At 35.5% G+C, this 14,103-nt stretch overlaps 1 protein-coding gene across 1 annotated transcript in view; it reads left to right on the top strand.

The window, feature by feature from the left end:
• Window positions 1-14,103, top strand: part of DACH1 (dachshund family transcription factor 1) — a 334,510-nt gene that overhangs the window by 183,863 nt on the left and 136,544 nt on the right. The window contains 1 exon segment of the mRNA XM_050896944.1: window positions 6,074-6,235. Coding sequence (XP_050752901.1) covers window positions 6,074-6,235 — 162 coding nt within the window.

Genomic DNA, 14,103 nt, shown 5'->3' with positions numbered 1-14,103 from the left:
CGAAATATTCCTTTTTTAACAATATTTAAAGTGGAATTAGTTATTTCACTTTTATTTGCATGACTTCTTTAATAATAGCCCTTTTAAAGATGTTAAAACATGATCTGGATGAGCACTTTATGCTGAGCCACTCAAGTTGAGCAGGAAAATATAGCTAGAAGGGCCAGACAAGAATTTCTTGATTATCCTAAAATAATAGGTAATGAAATTTTTAGGGTATACCAATATTGTTGTATTGGATCAATCCAGGCAGCTTAACAGAAATAAGGCTTCTGGATAACTGTAAGATTCCAGACCTACCTTGTGCATAAAGAATGCTACTAATGAAACTCAGTGTATTTTAGCAGAACATTATGGTGTAGTCTGAAGTTCCCCTTTCTGCGATCCAGTCTATGTAATCAGACCTCTGTCCTCCTGCAGATTGCTTTCCCCTTCTTGTTTTATGTATCACACTATATAAAACACCCATTAGATCAGAGACTAAGGTTAGGATCCTATTTCATTTGAAATAACTGGGCAGCAGCGTAATAAGCTACCAAAAACTTGTACCTGAACTGCTGAAACCCGTGAAACCAGTGCAATGATCTACAGTGATCGGGGTCAAGTCCTAGGAGGTAACCCTGCCTTTCTTTCTCAGGCAGAGTTTTTCAGATTTTAGTAAGAATTTTGCCCAAGTAAGAACCTCAGTATGAAGTTTGGAATTAAGTCAAGAAAAGACATGAATTATTTTCAAGTCGGTACCACTGAAATAAACTATAAGAAAAAGGATTAAGCATTAATTTGAAATAATGAAAGGAGTTCTTTCGGAATTTAGATGAGATTTGGACCTCCTCCCACGCCATGAATAAAGCGTCTGTAGAATGAACTTTCCAGCAACTAAATGAAATTAAATGTAACACACTGCTGACAGGCATCTTTCAGTTTTCTGCACGTTCTGTGATGGCAAAGGTAAAATGTCTTGAAAATGTTCTCAAAGTCCTAAAGAAAGACGTTGTGAAAATACGTATATATATTATTGGATTTTTTATGTACCCATGAATATATATATATGATATATGTAAACGAAGGTAGTAGTTATATTAAGGAAGTTATTAATTATTTATTGGAATAACTATTAGGAATGATAATTACTATTAGGAATAGTTATGTGAAGGAAGTTAAAAGTGAATTAAGATCAATTACTTAAATAACTTTGTAAGTTGTCCCAGGACCAAGTTTAGGCATACAATTAAAAAACGTATATTTTGAGACATATTTGAGGCTGAAAAAGTTACACTCATAGTTCTTCTTCTTTTTTCCTTCACTAATAGGATGTGTTGTAAGCTGCTCATGCCATCAAAACTGAAAGTTTTAAGAGCTCTCTCTTAAGACAGGGAATAGTATTTGTTGGAAGGCAGAAACGCTGGATGTGATTTAGTGCCCACCAGTAATTCGGACACATTTTGAAAATCTGTCATGATATATGACAGCTCTCTCGGGCATTTTGCTTTTAAAACAGAATTGTTTTCTGGAGATGGTATGTTTTTTGTCATTGTTTTCCATTTCATTCACTTATTTTTCAGCATTAAGGACCACACATACTGGGCATGCTTCTGGTCTCATTCTCACCCACGAAATTCTGACTTCAGTAGAGTTGCATGGGTGTAAATTAGACTAGAACTTGGCAGGAGAAAGCTTATGATTATATTTGGCAGAGGCAGCAGGCTGCAACTTTATTAACATAATTAACAGCTACAAACACACCCAACAGGCCAAAGTAATCTAGTGACAGAAGAGAGAAGGTCTTTGTAGGAAAGGATCATTCACGCTTTCTTTTGGTGTTCTGCTTCTTGTTCCTGAGTTCCTACTAAGGCTTGGAGAGCTTTCAATTGAGCTGTAATTCAAATTCATATGGCTCCTACAAGACACCTTGAACAGACTTTTGCTGATGAGTCTATAGGAACTGTCAGCAATACGGAGATTACTTCAGAAGCGTGATGGTTGAATTGAACTTTACTTTCTGATGTTTTGCTTTTTGAATTAAATTGTTGGACGAGATTAATTGCACGCAGTAAGAGATTTAAATGAATAGCTTTATAAAGCATTAAAGTTCTAAGTATGTCACATGGGAAAAAAGCTGTAAGGTTTAAATGAATAAATGTATTTAATGCATAAAATGTCTAGGCTAATTTTTTAATTCCTTTACTAACATCTTTTATTGAAAAACCATACTTTATTCATCCATCTTAGTTATACTGCTGTGGTTGTGGTAATTTAATATTCCTGCTCTTCGCTAATCTTCTGGTTCAACAGAAGTAAACAATAGGTTTCATAAATTAAAAATACGCTCTTCAGAACATGCTTCTAAAGATAAAAAACAAGGCTGTAAACATTTATGACTGAAACAAACTAGATTGTTCAAATACTGCCATGATGTATCATGTATATCAATATGGCACTGATATCAGTTAGAATGCAAACAAGGTTTTAAATGATGTGCCCCTTCATTTCAGCTGGAGAATCCGCTTTACACCATCTGCCTATCAGATGGTTAGGAACCAGGACTGCGTATTAATGCCACATGTTCGATTTTCTTTCCTCTTGTAATGGTTAGATTCATATTGCTAATAGCTGTGCATGAGCACTGTCGATGAAATTTGTGTGACGATGGAGTGATGAGGTATTTATAAAGCTGCCTGTCTCACTGCATAATCAGCAGGAAGAATGCCAGACATAAACAACTTATCAATTTCAGAATATTAATGACAACTACCATTGACTTTAATCCATTGAATATTTTGGCCTGGATACTTTTTAACTGTTCAAATAAATATTTGTAAAGAATAAAAAATATCTAAGTGGCTGTTCGATGTGATCCTTATTATTTCTTCCATTTCAGTTGCCTTTATAGATGACTTCTGGTTATCTCCTTTTTGAAGATAAAATTTCTGTAATGAAAAGTGTGCACCTCGGAAATTCCTTGGCTGTTTGTTTTAAGAGTAAAGTGATAGTAAATAATGCTTAGGTGAAAAGGCTTCCTCGAACAACCAATTTAAAAAAAATCCCAAGTATTTACCCGAGTATATACCCATACCTGAACTTTAAAGTTTAGGAGCCTGAAATATACATATAGATATGTAGCAGCTTATTAACCTCTTCTGTTTATAATATATTTGGCTGCCTTTGCTAGTGAGATAGGTGAGATAAATCGGGCCCTGTGCTCGAGAGAAAATTTTGTCTTGTACCATACCACAGTATACCACAGTGCACCAGTGATTATAATGCAAGGGGCTCTAGTAACTGGCTCAGGACCTTCCTTGCCACTTGCTTTCTGTATCATGACAGTCAAGTGGTAGCAGTAAAGCAGAAACTGTGCTGTAGGCTGGAATTGCTGTGAGGAACGGCATCAAGCTATAATTTTGAGGATTATTCCTTATTCACATTCCCCCCCTTACACCGGTGCTTATACGAGATACACATTTCAGATTCGTATAGTTTAAATTAATTGCTGTATAGCGAAGTAATCATTTCAGTCACTTATGTGGTTGTATGAGAGAAGGAATGAAATTAGAACTTTAATTTCTGCTTTTTTAAGTTATCATTTATTATCACAAGCATTAGCTTGAGAAAATTGCAGTAAAGAACTAAGCAATCTGTATTTTAGTTTCCCAGTCCCTATCCAAAGGTATGGCTTCCTCTACAGAGAAGCATTAGGGCCTACTTTGGAGAGAAGCACCGAAGCATACTTTTTTGCAGATTTTGTAGCAAAAGAGAGTTTGTATTTTAGCGCTTCTGCAACCGGGTCATTACCGCAGTGAGGCATAATATTTACAGGTGGGCTCACAAGTTCTATGTCCAGTGTCTGTTTAATAAGGTATTTACTCTAATACTTGGAAGCGCTTACAAACTGCTGGTCTGGAAGTGCAGTCACAGCCAAAAGTTTGAGGTCTGCTGTTGTATTCATTGGTTATATTGTATTTGAATATTCCTCCAAAGGATTGTTCTTTAAAGATGCTAGTTTTAGCTTGTCAGTGATGTATATAAAAAAAGGAAGTATAGGTTATTGTATTGTTTAATGAACACAGGATGCAAACCAAAGTTCAGAGGTGCACCATCCCTTTTTCTGTGGCCTAATTTAGGGATTGTAACTAAATTTGTATAGTGTATAACTTCATATCCTTCCTCTAAGGTAAAAATATCATTGGAAGCAATCCATGTTATTGTCGATACCTTAAGATCAGAACATGCACAATTTGTAATAGTAGCAGAAGCTAAAATAAAATTAAACCCTTGTATTTATCCACCTTCTGATTTGATTTTTGGCTTTTGGTACATCTTCTACCTGGAATAGCAGTTTCCTAAATAATATTGATCTGCCTATGCAGAATGTAATTATCACATACTTGGTAATTCTCATTGCAGTTGGAGGTGTTAGAAGTCAGCCTGTGAGGAGGGTCGGGAGGCTGGAACTGTTTGCTAATCTTTATGCGGTCATGCAAAGAAATAAGGGGAAGCAGTGTTGAGTCAAGCCACAATATATTCAAAGGCACCTCTTATGCCACCTCATTGCTTTCCTGATGTTCATTCACCTTCTGCCTTCTCCCCGCTGGATTTTGCCTTCTGTCCCTCCCCATTGCTAGCCGAAAACATGGCAAGAGTGAACTCATTTTCCATTTAAGGAGGCAAAGGAGACAACAAGAGGCCCTTGGAAGCAATGGTGGTAGCAATATTTACCTCAGCAGCCTGGGATTATTTGCTTATTTGGTCTTTCCTGCTAAATTGCACTCCTCCCATGCTGGGCAGCAGCCTTGGCCCACTAGAATAGTAGGTTGTGGAGTTAATTCCTCTTGAGATCCATAAGACACTTCACACCTCTCAGAGTAGCTGAAAATCAGACAAGCAGGCACCTTTAAACTAATTACACTGAGGTTTTTCAAGCTTTCTCCATGGTCAGGGCAAGAATCTTGATTCAAAATGACTGAGGGTATGTTCTCCTCTTGTGGCATCACAGGTTGAGGGCTGAGATTGCGTAATTGCATAAAACTTACCTGGTTTAATGCCTTCCCTTTCTTTTCTTACATTTAATTCTCTGTAATTTACATCTCTGCCCCCTGGATCAATCATGTGGGGTAGGCAGCTCTTGTGAAGTTTTGACACTGACTTCTCTCTGCTGCCACCCAGGCTGCAGCAAAGGGATCTGAGTGGGTAGCAGCATGGTTTGGGGACCACAGAAGAATTAACCTGCCTCAGGGAAGAGGGCAAAAACTTATGCTTGTGACTTTGATTAAAGGCTGTATCTAATTTTGAGTTTTGAAGGCATTACTGGACCATTTCTCTAATTGCTTTTGACAAAGAGAAATATTCTCATTTTTGTAGAACATTCTTGTAAATGGCTGGATGGCAGAAATTTGATTTGGTAGGAAGAGCACTTGGATTGCCTGAAGGTGGCTTTGGGATTAGGATTAAATGGGTTTAATAATTCCTCTTGTCATTGAGAAATACGTTAATGCCTTGAAGTTTGGGGAAAGCAAAAAAAAGTATTTTACCAATGATGTTCTTCATTACTAACCTTTCTTCTAAAAATGCTTCCTAAAATGACCACATCTCCTTGCTGTTATGTGTGAAATGAGAAATAAATGTCTGAATTCTTTTCTGTTACTCAGAAATTGTAGACCTGTTTTTTCTGTTTTCTTTAGTATGTCAGACATTTGAGATCTAAAGGGTTTTTCTAAGTACAGTTTTGTACGTGTTCACCTATTCATAGCCAGACACTTAAGACACCATTTCGAAGCTAAGTTAGATTTCTGAAAGCATGTATTTGTAGCTACAGTTAGTTATGATTGTATTATGACTGCAGTTACTGGATACCAAGTTAAGGTTTAGGTGGATATATAGGAGTAACTATCTAAATGCAATGTGAAACATTTTACTTGAAAAAGTCGATGGCTTTCAAATCTAACAAGAGGAATAATATTCTGCAATGTTGTCCGTTCATTACGTAGCAAGCATGAAGGAAGAATAACAGTCTTAGTCCCTACAATAATGAAGAATCATAGAATAATGTATATTAAATTTTGTTCATACTTCTTTGCAGGCCTGACAGCAGCAGCTGCAGCGGCAGCAGCTGCCACCAATGCTGCCATAGCAGAAGCAATGAAAGTGAAAAAAATTAAATTGGAAGCTATGTCCAACTATCATGCAAATAATAACCAGCATGGAGCAGACTCTGAAAATGGAGATCTGAATTCAAGTGTCGGTAAGTCTCAGACACAGCATTATTATATGTCCATAAGGCTCTGATATTTTATTAAAATGGTGATCCTTCTGGACTTCCTTCTGAAGTCCTTGATTTGGTGTAAAAGGTCGCATATTTGTTTTCCTTTTCTTACTGTTTTTAGTTTTATTTTGTATCTGACCTTTACACCAGTGTTCAGCGTTGTTGTTAGTATTACAAAAACATTCTTTCCTTTGCAGGTTACTTTTGCAGACTCCACTTAATATTTTCCATGAAAGAAAGTGGTTTGATTGCTTAGAGTTCATTTTTCAAAGTACAGGTGGGGTGACAGATGATGGTGTCAAAGTGAAATTTAACAATGTCTCCTGCTCAGTGTGCTGGGTATCGACTTTAGGTAATTCAGAACACAAGCTTGAAAGCAAAATATTTCATACTTTCACATGCCCTGTGACAAAAGGAAAACATACATACACAATAAATTATTGCCATGCTCTGTAGTTCCTATCATATTTTATTTTAATAAACACATTCTTAAAATGTAGTTAACAGGTTTTTCCATTTCTTAAGCAGCCATCAGCAACTGTTGTTCTTTCTCAAAAAAGAATTGTTTCAGTATACTTCATTCATTTGTTTGGACGATTTGTTTTGCTAAAGCATACTTCAAAGCTAGAATAACTTTTTGTTGTTGTTGATTAAATCTTTAATCATCTATGTGTGTCTGCTGTAAAATGTTTTGTTATGCCATTTCATTGTATTGGCTCCTTTTATCATGTTGAGACAGTATTAACTCAGCAACAGAAATTCAATGACAAAGAGGTACGTTCAGAAGACTGCAGGCAAGATTGGTGTATATTGGAATAAAATGGCTTAAGATGGGGATTTTTTGTTTGTTTTTATTTTGGCTTTTTAGTTTAGTTTTGTTTATTTTTTAGTTTTTCATCTCCTAAATACAATTGAAATGAGTCTTAGAGAGTTATGTACTAGCCTTAACATAAATAAATATGTGTTTGTGAACAGCGTTACTGTACAGTTCAGTAGGCATCGGTAGGCTATTATTTAGAAATAATGTGAATTGCAGTTCAAAGAACCAGTTCACCTAGGCACATGCTGTTTTAAATAACAACAATATGTATGCATTACTGCATAAGGAGATGACCAGATTTTTTGTTTTCCTTTTAAAGAAAGGCTTAAAAAGTGCCTCTGTGATGGCAAAGAAAATAATAGTCTTAAATGAATGTGTTAGTACTCAGATACTAACGTGCAGTCACTAGAATATTAGTGGAAAGATTGTCCTCTTGGAGAGCAGACAAGAGGGGGTAGAGAGCAGGTGTCTTTGAAATCTGGGAGGAGGAGATAGGTACAAATGAAGTGGAAGGACCAGGTGGCCCCTAAGATACAGGAAGAAAAGTGAAGTAATGAGAAAGAGTGAAAAGTGTAAATGCAAACTGGGAGGATAAAGAGTCTGTACTAGAGCTAGAAGCTAGTTTAGATTTGAATTTCAGACTTAGATGAAGGCATTATGTGAAATAAATTGTCAAATATTGGATTATGGAACTATTATTCTGCTTGGCAGTTCTAGTGATAAACCACTTGTGCATCCTTGGAAATGGAAAAGTTAACAGATAATCAACATGTGAACCACATGAAGTATTCGTAGGAGAGTGGATGGAAGGAATATCTGAATTTCAACTGAATAAAAAAGAAAGAATCTATTTTAAAATCATTGTTTGAGACATAATTTAGGTAGCTAATCTGCTCTTCTACAGCTTAATCCTTCTCCCTGTTTAAGAAAATACTTTCTAGCTATTTTAGTAGGGCAAAGTTAGCGAAGCAAGATTATTTGTTGTCGTTGTCAAAATTTCCTCCCAGCCCCTTAACTTACTTGTTAACTTCAGTTATTTTCCTGATTTAACTGAATGAAGAATTGAGTTCATTTTGTTCAGAAAAAAATGGCTCTTCTGAGTAGAGTGAATAGCATTCCAGTTGTCTCCAGTCCATGAGGAATGGTTCTCGAAATACAGTGTGCTTGTCTGTGCATCCAGTCTTGAGCTATACTCTTCCTATGGAGGTTTTCTCAAAAAGAGTTTGCATTTATTTGTTTCTTTTATAGTGAGCCCTGTCTAGTGTCCAGTGTCGGTTATGCCTATGGAATCAGAGAAGTGATTCTTACTGCTAGTAATGCCAGGGTATTATCATGTTCATTAAGAGTTAAGTCTCTATTAGTTGCATTTTTGAAAATTAGCATATTGTATTATCTTGACAAGAACTCGTATTTCAAAGGTGTTGCTTTGTAGTAGGTGGGTCCTTTTCCCCCCCTGCATTTTTTTCAGGTGTTTATTTATGTCTTTTCAAATAAATATTATCAAGTCCATATACCATTAATGTTTTAAATTATGGCTTGTTAGGCATGAATTTGAAATACTACGTTACTGAATGTTGACAGGAAGAAGGAATAAAACAAAGTAACCTGATTTTGATTTATAATTTAAATTACGTTATGTGCCTGACCAAACTGAAAAGGAATGAACAAACTAACCAACCAGGCTAAAAGCTTAACTGATACATCTTAGCCCGTATGTAACAGACATTATGGTATATTGGTGTACATGGATTGATCATACCATGCTCTTAGGCTGTTCCGATGCCTATGTAAAAGAAGATAAATAAAATATGGTCTCTTGAGTTGAATTGTCAGGTTTACTTCTGAATTGTCTTGCTTTTTGGCTTTAATCAGATGCTTAATGTGAATTATAGAAGTCATTTTTGTAGATGAACATCGTATAATTATACAGAGCGCTACACAAATTTATTAACTTGGTCCTTTAAAACAATGGCCAAAAGGTTAGTGAGTGAAGGGAGTTAAAGGAAGCCAATGATACTAATAAGTAATTATTTTATATCCCTCAGTTTTGTATGGTAGCCTTGACCTTGCATCCTCCCACTAGAATTACCATTTCAGAAGGAGGGAAAAAAAGGAAAAAAAAAAAAAAAAAGAAATTACAGAGGATTCAGAGTGAGGTATTAGCACACTGAGTAAAATATATGGCTGCAACGCCTTTTTCCCCATCCACAATCAATTGGATTCTTTTAGTTTAATATTTACTTGCTAAGATGAGATGCTAGTCTGCGTGGTGATAAACAGTCTGCTACTGGCATCTGAAGGTGACCTGTCAGTTCATATGGACAAATCTCCTGCTTACTGAAATGTACAAAATAAATCATTAAAGCAGGCAGGTGCTCATTCCCAGATTTAAATCACCATAGATTTATGATTTGAATTAATGCTTCATTTGGTCATAGAAATAGATGCTGAGACAAATGATATGCAGTGGTTGGGGCTTCCATACTGTAGCCATCCTAATATTGATTACTGAGATGTCTTTGCAATCTCTTGTTTATATCAAGTACTGTCTTGTGACAGCTTGGCTGATATGAGCTACATTGCAGATAAGAAGGAAAAATGTCCTGGGTTCTTTTTAGTGGCAATTCTACATACAACATGCAGGATAGATAAATTATTGTTTTTCTGTTTAAAAAATGAATTCCTTATGGCAGCAAACAAAAAAAGATTATGCTGTGTATTGGGGTTTTTTTAATGTAATTGCAGAATTAAAGAAAGAGAGTGACAAGGTCAAACTTTACATTTCATTGAAGAGGTTCTACTCTTTGTCATATTAACATCTTAGGATGATATTAGGATCAGTTGTATATTTACCATCTAATGCTTCGAAGCAATGGATACGTAGAGCAGCTCAATTATTTCCTTGCTGCTTAAGTACTTACTGCCCTGCTATCATACTTCATTAACCTGCAGCAGCAAAAGATAGAAGCCTTTGAAAATAAATATGTTTAAAGCTATTTCTGTGAGCTAGGCTTTGCTATGTGTAACTTGGTAGGAAGTGAAGAACAGTCCGTATACTTTTACTTCCGGAACATTTTATATAATGAAAACACTATGCATACATTTTAGGGAATACTCAAAGGATTTGTAAAGACCTTTGCCACTTGCTAAAATCTGACTCATAAAACTTGTAAACAGCTATCAACAATAGTAAATTACTTGCTTAGTAGGAAATGAGTTCATATCTATTCAAAATGTGATCTCAAAACAGATGTCCCAAGAAAATGTCATTGTTTAAACTACATTCATACAAAAAAAAAATGCTATTATTTCTTTAAGGAAGTGAAGCAATCATGAAGACTTTGGTGTTCTCTGTTTCTAAACACAGTTAGGAAATACAAGGCAACATTTTACACTTGGCTAGCACGTTAATCCATAAACAACCACAAAATGTGTTGAAAATTAAGAGGTTTTCTTGGCATGTTAGGTTTCCTATTCATCCAGATTACCTTGCAATATTTAAAATTATGAGACAAACGCAAGGTTTCCTGTGATCTGTTGTTCAAAAGTAACGGTTGCTTGCATACTACTATTCTTTTTTTTTTTCATCCAGAATCAGAGATAAAATGATTTAGGTGAAATTATTTTTCTCCAGTGACCTTGCCCAATAATAGAACAGTACAAAATGCAGTCATTTCCTTTTTCTAAACACACGTGTCTATTTTGAAGGAAAGAATTACTTTTATGGTTTCAGGAAAAAGTCTTGGAGACCTTGAAAAAGCAAATAAAAGGAAACAGAGAATGCAGGCCACTGAGCACAGCTCTGCAGTTGCACATCTGATTCTCTGCCTTGGCAATGTTAATGAACCTCAAATCCTCCCTATAATTAGATGAGGGAATTGCTTATATTTTCAAACAGATGATGCTGCTATAATGAAACGATTGACAGGGAACTTAAGAGTGTCTACAGTAGTCATTTGGTTTCCGGGTTTTGTTCCCCCCCCCCCCCCTTTTTTTTTTTAAAGTATAAAAGAAGATTGGCTGTAGATACAGGTCCTGGGAGAGGTAGTAATTTACACAGAACGCTATGACAGGTGTCTTTGTATAGCATGGAAATAAAATGGAAGAGAGAGGAATGATGGGCAGGTACGGCAATTTTTTGGGAGGGGGTGTCCTGTGCTTATTCTGCTTGGGTTCTTTAAAAGGGGCCGAGACTCAAGAGATGGATCCGGATTGAGTGCACAGCTGTAACTGCTGATGAGCTAATTGCTCCTTATCTCTCAGCCCCATTCATCTTCATTTTTTACCAATTACTGAGAATTATCTGTGTTCTCAGTTGGATATGAGAGTTAATCCTTTTTGGTTAAGCTGGCAGTACTGTGAGCAGATTCCAAATCATAGGGTGAAAAAGCCAGAGCAAGCTTGTTCTCAAACTCTCTCCAGTTCAATGACAGTATCACTAGTTCATAAGAATTTTGCTATTGTTTAACAGATTAAACACTGATTTTTTTTTTGTTACTTTAGTACTTTTATTAATATGTATTTTTCTCTTAGTGTAAACTGAATGTGTATATTCCTAGGTGGATGATGTGCTCCCTTTCTAAAAATATTCACTTGCAAAAATGAAAATAAGATAAACAATAACTTCAGACCAGAAAGATTATTTGCAGTATTTCAGTGTTTATTGTATGATACATGACACTTCTTTTAACGACAAGACTGTGCATGCAACTTTGACATCATGGGATGTAAGACAAATGCTTGTCAGTGACATATATCTACTTTTGTAAACTTCTTTGCAATCTGTGGATGAAAAGTGTTGTCTAGGTGCTAGCAAAGGCATAATTATACAGCCTTAAGGACAAATGTGCTATATATTGAGCACATCGTATTTCAAGCTAAAGGAATGCTTTCATAAAAATGTGCTTCGGGAACGCACAGAATACCAGAAACAGATCATTTGGTTATAATCAGGTCACTAAACTTTGTTTTGAAATTTTGCTTGTCTTCACGATGGCATGAAAAAAAAATATACTGAATTTCATAACTAAAATGTAATGTTAGTCTATCAACCGAGAATATAATTTCTCTGGATCTGCTTCCCTAGCCTTTAATTGTGATTGTTAAATTTGCTAAACAAGGCAACGAATTGGATGTTATGATCTGAACAGTAGTTAGTAAATTAAGGAAATTATTAGCAAAGATTCAGCATTTCATGTTGGACAGTCAGTTGTGTTATAACGAGTCCCTCATCTAGATTAAATCCTCACTGTGGGATTCATTGGAACAAATGTAGACATTTGCATCTGAGTTAGTCACCTTAGACTCAACAGACAGAAGTAGGCAATTGTAGGGGTGATCCATCTCAACCTAAAGTAGATGGCAAAAGTAGGCCAGATAAATTGTACCTTACAAGTGCTTACTCATGCGACTACTGAGTTGTAGTTACATAAAGTTTAATGAATGAATCTCACTCTCAATGCGTGCAATTAATATTCTCTGCAATAAGATTTGAAGGAGTTAACAGGTCTTTTCCAAGACAGTGATACAGTAATGGCAAAATAGTGCCTGAGACACAGTGAAATGGAAAAGAAAAAAAAAAAAAATCTACTCTTCAGAAACAGCAGGTGAGAAGTTTAGGTATTCACCCAGAAAAGCATTTAGATATAAATAGACTCACAAGTTTGTTCTGATTGTATAGGTATATCGCTTCTGAAAAAAGTGATTTTACCTACATGAGACATACTGAGAGAATAGGCTTCTAAAACTGCAGAAGCAAAAGCTTCCTGCGTGACATTTGTGCTCTGGGCCTGCTATGAAGCTGTGTCAAGTTCATGGAAAAATCTAAATGATTAAGTCTCTCTTGTCAGCAAGATTTAAAAAAAAAAAAAAAAAAGCTATTTATATTGTTTGATCACATTTACTTTATTTCCTGTTCCATGCAAGATAATCCTAATTGGATAAATAGTTGGATAGTTTAATCTTCAATGTGATTTTTTTCAAAATACGTGCTTTATTTTTATGGCCATTTTTCTTTTTAGTAGTGCCTTGTATGAAAATAATGAAATTGTTAAGCTTTTATTCAGTTTTGTTTCATTGTTATTTGTTATCAGCAGTAAATATACTTAAATATGATACTGTGGATGTGCTATATTAAGAAATGTAAGCTTAACACACACCTTATTTTGCTAAGTAGTTATGATAGTCTATAGGATCATCTTTCATAAATATGAATTAGATACTACATTTTTAAAAGAAAACACTAAACTTTATGATTATTAGTTCAATTTTAGAAAATAATGTCTATGGTGGAATACGTGACAAATGAACGTATCTCTCACATGTGAATTGAATTATCATCATGAAAGTATGTATCTTTCCTGTGTTATAGACACATATGCTATATGTGAATATGCTATATTATGCATCAAACATATTTTCTGTATAGTCATATAGACATTGAAGAAATATAGAATTATTGTTTTCATTCATATATAGCACAAAGGACCAAAAGAAGCCGCTTTCATTTTTGGAACAGAATTAAAAAGTTCATCCTTTTCTTACTGTGGTGTGTCTGTTCCAGAATGATGTGAACTAGGCAACATGTCATTTTGGGCTTAAAGGTAACTTGATAAAGATAAATCCTGGAGGGTTTTGTTTAATCAGGATATCCTGGGGGGGGGGAGTCTACTTTCTAGAGACTAAAGCTGTATTTGCACACATACGATGCCTGCCTGTGTCTATGTTCAAGGGAGCATTTTTGGAGTTTCTCCAGGTAATGGGGAAAGGCAACCATAGGGCCTAAGTCAGGCATCTACTATAAGAAATCTTCTTAAATCGAGTCTGTGCATGTAGAAAGTTGCATGCTGGGGCAGTTCTTAAAAACACCATTTTATAGGCCTTTTCCCATCAACAACGTCAGCGGGATCTACATGTAGATACATTGCCCTTGTCTCAAAGTTTGCATTCAGGTCTTAGAGCTTCAACTTTTTATGATCAGGAAATCCATTAACACAAAGCAGATAAATGAAGGCTGTATTGCTGCAAA

Source organism: Gymnogyps californianus, chromosome 1, assembly GCF_018139145.2.
Source record: "Gymnogyps californianus isolate 813 chromosome 1, ASM1813914v2, whole genome shotgun sequence".
NCBI classification, from domain to species: Eukaryota; Metazoa; Chordata; class Aves; order Accipitriformes; family Cathartidae; genus Gymnogyps; species Gymnogyps californianus.
This window is presented reverse-complemented; position numbering and strand designations above follow the sequence as displayed.